The sequence below is a fragment of the Rhinatrema bivittatum genome, chromosome 16 (genome assembly GCF_901001135.1).
Source record: "Rhinatrema bivittatum chromosome 16, aRhiBiv1.1, whole genome shotgun sequence".
In the NCBI taxonomy this organism is placed as follows: Eukaryota; Metazoa; Chordata; class Amphibia; order Gymnophiona; family Rhinatrematidae; genus Rhinatrema; species Rhinatrema bivittatum.
Genome location: NC_042630.1, coordinates 24,835,824 through 24,848,985, shown reverse-complemented (window position 1 = coordinate 24,848,985; position 13,162 = coordinate 24,835,824). Strand labels below are relative to the sequence as shown.

Below are 13,162 nucleotides of genomic sequence, written 5' to 3'. Positions count from 1 at the left end.
GGCCATCTGTTACACTTAGCAGTCTAAACGCCACTCACGCCTGGCCTGTCTCCTCTGTACCTGTGCCACCATACCGGGTTTCAGAGCGAGATGGACGTTTACGTCCCCGGCCTTACCCTCGAGGACTCCGGAGACCGTCGGAGTCAACAATCTTCACCGGCTCGTCTTGCGGCGATCCACGACGGATGGTAAGTACCCGCTTCGGCGGCATTCCCATAGAGTTGTGTTCTCCCATTCGGACCGTGGTTCGAAAAGTTCTGGGTCATGTGTCTTTTAGAACTGTATTAGTGTCACATATCGCTATGTTAGCTATGTTAGCCACAATATCAGGAGAACCCCTCTATCTTCTTGGGATTGCAGCAGGGCTTCTTCTCTTGTCAGTAACAAGTCCCTGTCCCGACCAATGCTCTGACTCTTGGTTCCCTCCCAACCAAGGTCCAGCTGCATTGGCTGATCTGCTAAACATGAGATTCAGCAACCATTGCCCCATGTACAAGTCCACCTTGAGGCCTGGCCACAGGTCTCAGTGTCTCCTTGTACAGCATACAGAAATGCGGGTACCACTTACCGCTCACACACCTGCAGGAGCCTACATGATATCCTCCATTGGGACACCTCCTGGTCTCCCATCTGGTCAGATATCAGAGCGGCCACCCCACCTTGTACCAAAGTCCCGGTACACTCCCCCAGGCGCTACGAAGTGCAGAGGGGAGAAGGGAGGGGGGTTGGGGAGTTTTAATTGCACTATTCTTTCTTTTAACAGAAAATAGTTACTCTCCGCACATCCTGGACCTAAGAAAATCCAACTTTCTTTAGACGTCACAGGTACAATGGTATCTTTGGTTACCATCACTCCATACTGCAGTAAGTACATTATTTTAATGTTTCTATGTGCTTTATGGTGAGTCAACATTACAACCCCAAGCTCTGCCGCTGGCACCAGCTTCGGTAAGTGAACTGTCTCTTGCATCACTGTTGGTGAATGCTGTTTTCTCTGCGGAGTGTAACATCATTCACTTTCCTTGCATAGACTACGGCTAACCACTTTCAGTACATGCAAGGAGCTCTCACTTTTTTCAGGACTCACTATACATTTACTAACTGGGATTACTGTCACTGCCATAAATCCCTTCTGTAACACTTCTGGACACCACAGTCTTAAGACCCTCTTGTCCAGCATGCGCACAGACATTCTGATACATTGTTATATGTCTCTGCGCATATTTTCCATAACCTCAGCCTTTCAACTTTTCATGGTTGGGCTATGGGGTTTCTTCCCACTATGCATTTTTCTCATAATTCAAAACTGCTATGGGTTATATTCAGTGACATTCTATACTCAATGGACCTAAGTGGTTTCATTGCTTTCGTCCCTGATTCTTATCCCAGTTCGAACTAGGACCTAGTCTCCTTCGACTCATGCTCGCAATTCCTTAGGGTTATAAAGTTTCTCCTGAAAGCTGTCAACCCATTATGCATCTATTGCACTCCAGCATAGTTTCTCATAAACTTCCTGGACGTTGCACCCATGAGTTATGCCCTTATGCCTTCCAATACTGCTTTTGCAACAATTCTTTGTGCATACAGACAGACAGCATAGGGACAATGTGCTTTCCAACTCATAAGCACGCATTACCTCTTAGCTGCTCTGCTAGACAGCTGCGCAGCTCTACCCTTGGCCCTTGGGCCACATATCTAAGAGATTTAATGAACGCTCTATCAGACCTTCTCCACGTAGGTTCTATCCTCTCGGATGGTCTCAATTACATGTGTACAGGGCAAATCTTTTAACGCTGAGTTTAACTAAACTTTCCTCGGCGTCTGATCATTCCATACGATGCACAGGTTCTGCTCCCTGCACATGTTTCCTATGCGTTCCCTTAGATGCCTTTTCTTCCATCAAAGGCCTCTTCAATATATCTCTTCTGCTGCCTCTCGTAGCCAGCATTCTTCTAATGTTGAACTGGGATGGGGTTCAGTATTCTTTTCCCCACTCCCTGACTGAGATCAGTATGCTTTCCCATACTTCTCAATCCATCATATCAGTAACCTTTTATTCTCTCACCAGTCAGTCCCAAATCATAGACTTACTGATGTTCTTAGGTTCTGGTAGCATCACAAAACCTTCTAAACATAAATCTTGCCGTTTAATATGGCAGGCTTTACCTCCTGACGCTAAAAAAAAAAAAAAAAAAAGAGGTATTACCCCTTTTACTTTTCCACCATTTTTTCTTACTCCCTCGGATTCTGTTCTCCAGACATCCTCCACATAGATACACCTTTCTCTTAGGAGGTGTATCGTTTTGGGAGTTGGGTTCCCGTTTTCGGTAATCCTCTCTGAGTCGGCTTACCATGGATTATCCACTGATCAAGCCGCCTCTATTTCTCTAATCACGGAATGAACATATATATTCTCCTTATAAGTCTCATACATTCTACGTTTGAGCCTTTCCATTCCTCTCTTCCACAGTTTGGCAAGGGAACTTCTTTCCCTCTTAATGTCATTCCTGCCAGCAGGGTCTGTGAGTTATGCACTCTTTCCATACTCACCTGACTCCGTTCCTCTGCCACTGAGTAGTTCTACGCATTCAACTTTCTATCCTTTTCAGGTAGATGTTGTATCTCCTTTCCTCAGGAAATACTCTATTAATTTTTCCTAACCTCTCTCTCTCGCCCTAGGGAGAGACTGGGTTTTCCACATTCCTGGACAGTAATGCTGCGCTTACATTCTATCTACATTGCACTGCATTCCATGTGAATTCCACTTGACTCTTTCCTTCATGCAAGGGTCAAGCTGCTACTTCCAGTGGCCACACAGACCTAATCCTTCTGATTAAGTGGTCTATATTTCCTTTCCTACCAACAAGCAGACATTTCACTACAACACTGTGGGTATCCACATACTGTTGTGTCCATCTTAGCCTTAACAGCTTCCCTTTGGTTACTGCTGCTTGTACTTTTTTATCAGGTTGCAGCCTGGAGTCCTCTCCATACCTTCGCAGCCTATTATTGCTTACATTTGACTAGCCGGCATGCTCCATGTTTGGCCAGTCCGCCTACTCTTACTTTTTTCAATTCACTACCCAACATCCTTCCACGAACCCATTATGGTGTTGCGGATGCCCTCCGTTCCCATTTCCACCTCAGTCGTTACGCCTTTGCGCATCTGCGGTGTATCTGGTGCATTCCCGGGCATCCTCAGCTCGGTACTCACCCATTTGTGAGGACTACCATCCTGCTTGTCCTGTGAGAAAGCAAATGTTGCTTACCTGATGTAACAGGTGTTCTCTCAGGACAGCAGGATGTTAGTCCTCACGAAACCCGCCCGCCACCCCGCGGAGTTGGGTCTGTATACTTTTATTTTAGTTTCGCTTGCGCTTTTTAGCTATAAGACGAGACTGAGGGAGACACCTGTGGCTCACAGGGATAATTGCAGGCTGGGCATGCTCAGTGCACCCAGTGTGCTAGTGTCAGTCAAAGCTTGTTGAAACTTTGACAGAAAAGTTTTCCGTACAGGGCTCCATCCTCGATGTCACCCATTTGTGAGGACTAACATCCTGCTGTCCTGTGAGAACACCTGTTACATCAGGTAAGCAACATTTGCTTTCTTCCATATCTTATCCCCCCATTACCCATCTCAAGCTGGAGGCACTGCAGAAGAGAGAAAGAAAGTGGCCTCAATGTCTACCCTAGAAGAGAAAGATATACAAATGCACACAGGAAGCAGCACTTTCAGGGGCGAGCTCTAGAGCATTTTAGGATTGCCTAATTTATGTGATGCTTGTGTTTTGTGAGCATTTAGTTTGTAATTCGCCCTGGAAATGGGCAGAATGTAAGTTTTGTCATGGTATGAGGCTCGGAGGACATAAACCCAGGCATATCATAAAATGCTTCCTTCTCGGAAAGTGTAGGTAGGGCTAAACATAAGCTTTTCAAGGACTACACAAGACATCACTACAACGTATGACGCGGATACGCTACATACGGGTACTCAAGCTCATTTCTCCAACACGCTCACTGACTGTGGGAGCTGGCAATTACTCTGCTCTCTTTTGCAGATATATACGTATTGCACAAACAATAAAACTGTAGCAATAGGTTAAGGTGATTTTTTTTTTTTTTTTTTTTTTTTTTAAGGCTTATGACTGAAGGATGTAAAAACTTCCAGATTACTCAGGACCTTTCCTTAATGAATGCCAAAAGGACTGCAGGTTTAAAAAGGCCTTGGAGAAGGTACAGTGAGGTTTTTGAGGTGCTATAGGGATATCTAAAGCTCTATCTACCAGATTATGTGGCACTGTAAAAATTACCATATTTATATAAGTAAATTAGGAGCTGCCAAATACCTGATGTAAGGATGTCCAAGTATCTGATCTGCCAACTCTGGTCACTTCCACTACAATGACCCTCAGTACACCAAACACTATCTCTTGGGGAGTGGTCCAAGGGTAGAACAGAAGTGGAGTGAGAAAGTGTTCCTAAATATGCCGATTTACTAAAAATGCTCCACTTCCTACTACAATGCCGAAGTATATTATTTTCATCATGAGAAGAATCTATTTTGAGGAATGGAGTCCTGGCCACATCATAAAAAGCAAATGAAGCTGACAGATTAGGAACTGTAATCAGACGCTAGGGTACATTCAGCCCTCCACCAGGCTACAGCTAGGAAAGGGATAGGACTGGTTTCTACATCCCTTACAGATGTCTGATTTCATGACATGAAATGTCTGTTCATAAGTTATGTTGTACTTTACACAACATCTAGGACCTGACTGGGTTGCAGTCTTTTGCAGCATTATTACCTCAGAAATATTCCCAGGGTACTCCCCTGCTATACCCCAATACTGACGCATTCTACTAAACCTTACAAAGGACTATACTGCCTGTGACACCTGCTGGCTCTTGGTTCCTCCCTGGCAGTTGATGTAGGTTACTGTTGTTGCATTGTATGACATCATGCAGACCACTTGACCCTGGTGTCTGTGGCTCAACTGAAAACATGCCAATCTGATTGCCCAGGCTTCAGGCGATTGATGTTCCAGAGGTCCACTACTTCCGTCCATCATCCCTAGGCCATCAGCTCCTGACAGCGAGTGCCCCAGCCCCGCATCTGTCATGAGAACCAGCCAGTTCGGCAAGGACAGGGACATGACCCTGCTCAGATGAGCTTCCTGCAACCACCACTGGAGGCAAGAAAAAGACTTCCATTGGTAAGTGTAGCTGAACAGCATTGAAGTAGACATGTGTGCCCTCGCCCACGGCACAACTTCCATGTTGCTGCCAAACAGAGGACTTGAGATAGCTCCACACTGTTCGGCGTACCATGTTCACCAACTGAGGCACCTGGTACATCTTCTGTATCCGTGTGGTCAGGAGAAAGACCTTGCCCTGCCTGGTGTTGAACTGGACTCCCAGATACTCCAAGGTTTGGGAAGGCCTGAGGCTGCTCTTGGCCAGGTTTACTACCCAATTGAGTTCCTGTAACAAGGAGATCACCCTGTTGGTCACTAGGAGGCTCACTTCCACGGACTTAGCCCGGATCAGCCAATCATCTAAGTATGGGTGCACTAGGATCCCATCTTTCCTCAACACTGCTGACAACCACCATAATCTTGGAAAATGTTCTGGGGTGGTGGCTAGGCCAAAGGGCAGAGCCCAGTATCGCAAAACATAGGAAGCTGTATTGTTGCATTGGAATACGTAGGTAGGCCTCAGATAATTTCCCTGGACCTAAGAACTGTTCAGATTATACAATTATCACAGACAGCAAGGTCTCCATGCGAAAATGAGTCACTCGCAGGTGATGGTTGAAACTCTTGAGGTCCAGGATGGGACAAAAGGATCCTTCCCTTCTTGGGTACTACAAAATAAAATACCACACCACATTTTCCTGGGATCACAGCCCTCATACTGAGGAGCCTTAGAAGTGTAATCTCCAGTGCTTGCTTCTTGAGCTGAGTGTGGCAAGGAGATATCATGAATACGTCCCGAGGAGTACTGTGGAATTTCAACATGTCCTTGTATGATTTTCAGTACCCATTTGTCCACATGGATCTCAAACCACCGTTGGTTAGAGAGATGGCTCCCTATCCCTTCGCCTCAAAGGTGGGTCAGTAAAATTTCACTGGGGGGTTCAGGTTGAGCCTGAACCTGCCCCTCTCTTGAGCTGCCACATACAAAAAGACAGACCTTCCAAGGAGGTCGAGACCTCTGAAATGTCAAATTTCTATAAGGGCAAAAATGCTAGGAACCCCTGGAATGACCCCTTATAGGTGAGGGGTACTGCAACTGCATCTTCTTATCTTCCAGTAACCGGGGAAATGGAAATTTGTCCCATTTACTGGCCAGCTTTTCCAGCTCATTCCTGAATAGGAGTGATCCTTTAAAGGGCATCTTTTTAAGATTAGCTTTGGACATTGTGTCAGCTGACCAATTCTGCAGCCATAGCTGTCATCTGGCTGCCACCACTGAGGCCACTCCTCTGGCTGAAGTATAGTCTCAATCTGTCTATCATGCGCATCCTTAAAGGCAGGTCTTCCCTCCACTGGGATAGTTGTTCGCTTAGAAACGGCACAGCCCAGCTCATCCACTTTAGGGAAACACAAATGTTCTCTTACTACAGGGACCAGAGGCCCCCCCCTTTGAAACTTGCTTCTGGGGCATCCCATTCCAGATCAACTAATTCCTGGATGGTGTCTATCACAGGGAAGTAGCAAGAAGCTTTCCACATGGAAATCAGAACAGGATTCTTTGGGAAGGTCATAGAATCTGCCTCAGAAACTCCCTGCATCTTCAGGGTCTGGGAAACCTGGGCCAGCAATTCATCTGTGTGAAAGGACCATAACATGGTCCAATATGGTTCCAACCCAGTGGGGATTTCCCTATATTCCAAGTAATCTGGTTCCTCCTCATTCTGGGTCCCTACCAGGGATATCCTTGGTAAGGCGAAGCATGCCTCAGGGTCTGCAGATAGGAAGGGGAGAAGGAGGGGTCACTGACTGAGGTTCCATTTGGACAGGGGCAAGTGAGGCAATAGACTGCTTGTACAAAGGCTTGTAAGCCCCTGGAAAAACTCCACCCAAGAAAAGGCAGCCGTGTCCATGCCTAGTCTAGAAGGTACTGGGGAGGGTCCAGCTGAATTTCCCTCTCCCACAGATGACCCAGTCTTGGGTGTACTCAGATCCAGTATAATGCCAGTTAAGGCTGTGACCAACCCATCATCTGAATGGGAGGAGCCTGGCTTAGCAAAGTCCAAGGTGACTAACTCTCCTTGGGATTCCTCACAATGCTGACAAAGTTGGAATCCAGGTCAGGCTGTGAAGCCCTAATATGCCAGGCAATGCAGAGGGTAAGGCGCTTAGGTTTCATGGTTGCCAGCACCATTAGCAGCAGTAGCTGTGCATTCAATCGGCTTGCACAATTTATGTGCACAGATTTCGAGTGTCTAGGTGGGGCGCGGCAATGCACACGCACATCCAGTGTGCACGGCTCTTCCTGTATTGTGCGTTTTCAAAGTTGGGTCCATAGGGATGTGCCCATTATGCGCACAGCACCGACACACTATACGCACTGACGTTCTATGGAGGGCAATACGGTGTGCACACAGAAATGAGTGCAAGATGGCACCGCCGTGGTCTACCATGCGGAGGGCCGACCAAGCCCTACAGCGGGGCCTACTCAACCTGCCCAGAAGCCCAATTCCCCTTACCCCAACAACGGGAGAGGGAACGACATCAGTATGGTGTGCCAAGCAGGGAGAGTCCTACCGAAAATCCTTCCAATCTGAGTCGGAAGGTAAATCTTTTTTTCTTAAATTTACCTGGGCTCAGAACTTACTGGCTGAGTACAGAGACTCTCTCTAGCTGTGGGGAGAGAGGGTTTTGACAGTCACTGCCACACTTTGCTTCCTATGCAGCAAAGTCTACACTGGGAACTGGCTACTGGACTAAGGCACACCTCTGAGGGATATCAGATCGCCTCAGGAATTCTCAACTAGGGAGGGGCCTTTAGCTATCACTGCAGGAGAATGGGGCTCAATTTTCTCCAATTTAGAATTTCTCCTTCCAAAAGTTCTTGGAGGAGAAGTCCATTAATGGCTATTAATCAATTTTACTTAGGGAATAGCCACTGCTATTAATTGCATCAGTAGCATGGGATCTTCTTAGTGTTTGGGTAATTGCCAGGTTCTTGTGGCCTGGTTTTGGCCTCTGTTGGAAACAGGATGCTGGGCTTGATGGACCCTTGGTCTGACCCAGCATGGCAATTTCTTATGTATAACAATCCCCATAGGGAGAGGGATGGATACCATCTGCTGGAGACAGAGAATTCTGGAGGGCTGAGGTCACAGCAGTGGTTTATGTACTGAACAATCAGATTTATAGCCTTACTCCGTCTCCCTCTGCTGGCAGGGGAGCATAACCCATTGGTCCTGAGTCCATCTGGCTACATGCTAGGAAAACAAGAAATAGATCAGCTCTTGGGGATCTGACAACTACTTGTGACCTGGACTGGCCCCTGTTTGAGACAGGATGCTGGGTTAAATGCTCCTTGGTCTGACCCACCATGGCACTTATGTTTTTAAGAATGCTGATAATTAATTTCTGTTCTAGCTGACTCAAGTACATGTTGTAGGCCATTCCTCTGTCCAGGTCAGGGAAAGGCCTTCCAGGCACATCTAGTCTGTAAACCAGAGTGAGGGCAGCTCTGCTATACCTCTGTATATAAAAAAATGCTAAATAAATAAATAGTCTGTATGCATGGGCATGCCTACTAAAGTTAAGAGGAAGATCAACTTTACTTTATAGAAGAAATGCTGGTCAACTGAACCTCATATCTTACATGGGTCAAGTTTTCTGATTTCAAATATGCACAAATAGTACTTAATTTAGTCACCATGCAAACGTGACACGTAGGTAATTCTAGAAAACAAACAGACCTATATCATCAGCGTGTACCTTGGTTAACAGTGAAAAAGACAGAAGAGAAAACCAAAATGGCCCATCCAGCTTAGATTCCTCCACTTGGATAGGTGAACACAAATTCCAGAGTCAACAACCCAACCCCATGTCTTTTATCTGACCTCAACCATCTTGCCATCATTGCCCTTCATATCTGTGTCTCTCAAAGCTTCTCTTGTTTTTGTTCCTATTCAGACAAGCTTGCTTTCCAGGCATTAGTGCAGCCTGTCTATAAATGCTAGCCTGCATGGGATTTCCCTATTAAAATGCCCAACATCAAAATAGCCATTATGTTTTGCTATTTTTGTTTTAATGTTATGATTATGTTGTAAATCGCTTTGAGAAGTATTTTAAAAATAAACACTTTTGTCAGATACAGCATACATTCAATTCTTTCCGCATGTCTAACAGAGCTCTGCCTGAACCTGAGCATTAGAGAGAAGCAACTCTTGGGAGACCCTCTACTTCCCATCATTAGAATATTCATAAGAAAGGTAGAAAAAGAATTCAGTTCTTCCTCCTAGGCAAAGTTGAAATTGTAAATCATTTCAGATCAGATCTTTTACCACCTGTCTGTTTTGTTTGATGAAACTGGCTGATGTTACGCTTAACTGAGACCTGTCTGAATGAAAGTCAGAAGTTCAGAATCTTTGGCACCAGAATTGCACCTCTATTTCCCCACCTTCAGATCAAAATGGGGGACAGATAACATTTAAGAAAATATTGTCACAATACTCAAGCACAGTTATCCCTGGAATTGTGTCCCTTCAGCCTACATTTGGTAAATTTAACTATGTGTGGTTTATAGTCCCCTGGATCTTGTTATTACAGCCTTTCATGATTTTTTTGGAACCAATTTAATCTTGGAGATTTTAATATCCATGCTGACACGCCTGAAGTGCTTGGAACAAATATTTGTTCCTATGCTTAAGGTTGGATCTAGCAAAGCTTCAAGGGATTGTCAGAGTCTGGCAGTTAAGATTTATTGCTAAAATGTAATTATGCATTTTGACTGCAAAAAATAAGGAAACAGTATAACATGCGGGGTGAAGTTCTTTTAAATATGAGTGGGATCTGGTTCAAGAAAGCATGGTTAAGTTCAAGGTATCTCAGAGGCAGCGGTAGTGACCATAAAGCTGAGTAGATGGTGTGTATGGGCAGACTGGATAAGCCTATGGCCTTTTTTCCCCCCAATTTAGTCATGATGCATTTTTATATATTTCCGACATCAAGATCAACCTACTTATTATAATATTAGATCCATTTTTTTTTTTTAAAAGAGGAAGGCCATTTTTATTTGATGACCACCTAAGACCTTCAGCTGTGAAACAAAGGCAGCCTAAGGGGGATTTTTGACTCCCTGGCTCCTGAAAAATCTAGGCAAGCTTTTGCCTTGGCTTAAATGAAAATGTATGTGGTCGAAACAAGGGAATCTGCCTTTTCAATGGCAGCTCTTGCCATTTGGAATTCTCTATGGAAAGCACGGTTATCTAATGGACTGCTTGGAAACCTTTACATCGATGTTAAAAGCATTCTTGTTTAAACAAGCCTTTGGCTGTGGATTTGCAACACTGACATATTAAGATTATTATTTTTTTTTTTAAATTATTGCTGCCCAGGTGATCTTGTAGTTGTATTATGTTATTTTGTAAATTGCTTAGGCTTATGTAAGCCATTAAAGGAGATGACAGGGCAACTGATTTTTTCCAGTGTGAGTAACAATAAAACTGATTTCATGCATTGAAACATACATCTGAGCCATATTATAGGTTAAATATCAGTGCTTTCTTTCTATCTAAAATTAAGCCTGCCTCTAATTAATCCAGGCAATTATTCATAATAATCAGGAGTTTACAACTTAGTCTAACCCTATCTATATATAGTGAAGATTTCACCACCCATTCTGCTTAAAAGTGGTTTTATCCTTAAATAATTCTTTGAATCTACTTTGGCCTACCACAGATTGCCTTTTGACCCTCCAAGGTTTACAGATGTTTCTCTGGACCCATATCTGCCTAATCTGATGGAAATGTGTTAGCTTTAAAAAAAAAAAAAAACCCATCATAAATTCCTTGCTTAGGAGAGAATTTTTCCAAGTTTTTTTTGTAAGCATGCCATTTTTAAGTCATGATTAAAAAAAAACAAAAAACCAAACATCCATTAGATCCTATGGTAGATAATTACTGTCCTGTGGCTAATTTGTCATTTCCTTCTAAACTAAATTGAGTAGTCTTGAGATTCACTTGGAAGAGAAAGAAAACAGTAGGAAAAACACAATAAGATAATAACTTTGTCTATTGCAAACTGGCTGAGGAATAACACACTAAAATGAAAGTTTCTGCATGATTTTGGAAAAGCATGTTACCGATGTATCCACACTTGGTCCATCGTATCAACCATACCTGGTGAATGGCAGTCTTTTACTAGCTACTACGATTGGAAAGTCAATGGAGAATGTGTTCCCCCTTCTTCAGGCCAACGCCAGCAGTCTGCCTGCCTCCCCAGCGGGTGTCCCCTTTCTTCCTGCCTCAAAACCACAGGGCAACTGCCTGGTTTCTCCTTGATCCCACAGCTTTGTCTTCCAGTGCCTGCAGGGCTTTGTAGACAGAGCATGCTGCTTTTGTGCAGTTCTCCTTCCACTGTTGAAAGTGCCCCCTGGCAGCCAGCATCAGGAGAGCACTAACAGATATATACATACACCCCCCCCCCCCCCCCCCCCCCAGCTAAGCACTGGCTGACACATCGTGTGGTCAGTGGGGCTCTAAGGAATAGGAGTCAGGGATCCCTGGCGGGGGTTACTACCAGCCACCCACCTCCTGCCTTATGAATGCACGCTGTCATGCAAATGTACACCCCCTTCAGCTGTCTACCTGACCTCAGGCAATGATCTCCCATCTTCACTAGCTTCCTGTTACAGCGCTTAGTTCAGTTGTGGTTGGCTTTTAAAGCCCTTCACGATGTACGGCCTACCTATCTTACTTCCAAACTTGAGAGAGACCCCGATTCGAACTTTACGTTCATGGTCTGATTTTCAGATGCCCATTCACTTAACTATAAGGGGATGCAGACTAAAAATTGCATCTTTTCCCTTAAACAAAACTATTTGAAATCTGAAGACTCTTATCCTCGTTATTTAAAAGATAAATGCTGATCTTAACTGTTATATTTCCTTAAGGATTACCATGTTAGCAATATTCAGCTGTTTTTAAAATGTTTTTACTGTTTAATTTGTTTATTAGTTCTTATTTGCAAATAACTTTTTTTGGACTAGTTTGTTCATAGCCTGAAGCCTCAGGCAAGGTAATTAATCAAATCTGAACAAAAAAATTTGTTATAATTAGACTGTATCCCTTTTAGATGAATGGAGTGATACATTTGGTTATTCTGCTCGACTCTAACCTCTGCAACACAGCAAAGTTCATTCAGAGCTCCAAGAAATGAGTGACCTTCATTCTTCCTCCAGGATAGGAGCAGAATTATCTGTAAAACTCTGCAGAATGTGGCCTCTCCCAAGGGCTCCTAGCTAGAGCGCTGCTTCTGAGGCTTTGCTAGTTCAAGAAGGGGAAGCGTGCCAAGTATCTCATTGCTGCAGTGAGGTAACCCTTTCATGTGCTTGCAAGGAGGAACGAATCCCAGGGTCAGACTCATTAGAAGTTCCTCTTGCCACAATCTCTCTTCCTTCAGCTCAGGCAATACCCTGGGTGCACGCACATCCATTTATATAGCCAGTCTCGATTTCAGAATCACAGTCCCCCAGCAGGCAGGGCATTGCAAAATATTAACTCTGTACTGCATCTTTTTTTCCTGGAAAATGTTAAGAGCACTTTTTCCTAACTGCATTTGGAAAAATATTTATTTTTACAGTAGTTTCTATACAACATGGTTTGCAAATTGTGCCCGGTGTTTAAAAAAAAAAAAGGGGGGGTAGGACAGGACACAGAGAGCAAGGCTGATCAGAGAACCACCATGGCCGAGGGGACACAGATGAGAAATCAGAGGCGGAAAGTCACCAGGTTTATCTGCGAGAAAGAAAACACAGAGGGGAAAAGGAATCTAAGAAGAGTACATTTAGTTTGTTTCTGCACTGCAAAGGAGAGGGCACTTCTGCCATGCTGGTCCGGGATGTCAGAGGACATGGGGAAGGCACGAAGCAGTATAACCAGGGACACAGAGCATGAAAACAGAGGCACGCAAACCACAAG

General features: G+C 44.4%; 1 protein-coding gene across 5 annotated transcripts in view; it reads right to left on the bottom strand.

The window, feature by feature from the left end:
- The window catches only part of TPM3 (tropomyosin 3), a 39,501-nt gene that overhangs the window by 6,655 nt on the left and 19,684 nt on the right, over window positions 1–13,162 (bottom strand). For 4 of the 5 annotated variants that reach the window (XM_029581992.1, XM_029581990.1, XM_029581995.1 and 1 more), the window contains one exon: window positions 12,172–12,979. The exons of the other annotated variant lie outside the window; for it this stretch is intronic. In XM_029581992.1, the coding sequence (XP_029437852.1) occupies window positions 12,976–12,979 (4 nt within the window). In that variant the 3' untranslated portion in view covers window positions 12,172–12,975. Of the gene's footprint in view, window positions 1–12,171; window positions 12,980–13,162 lie in introns of those variants that run through there. 5 annotated transcript variants of the gene reach the window in all.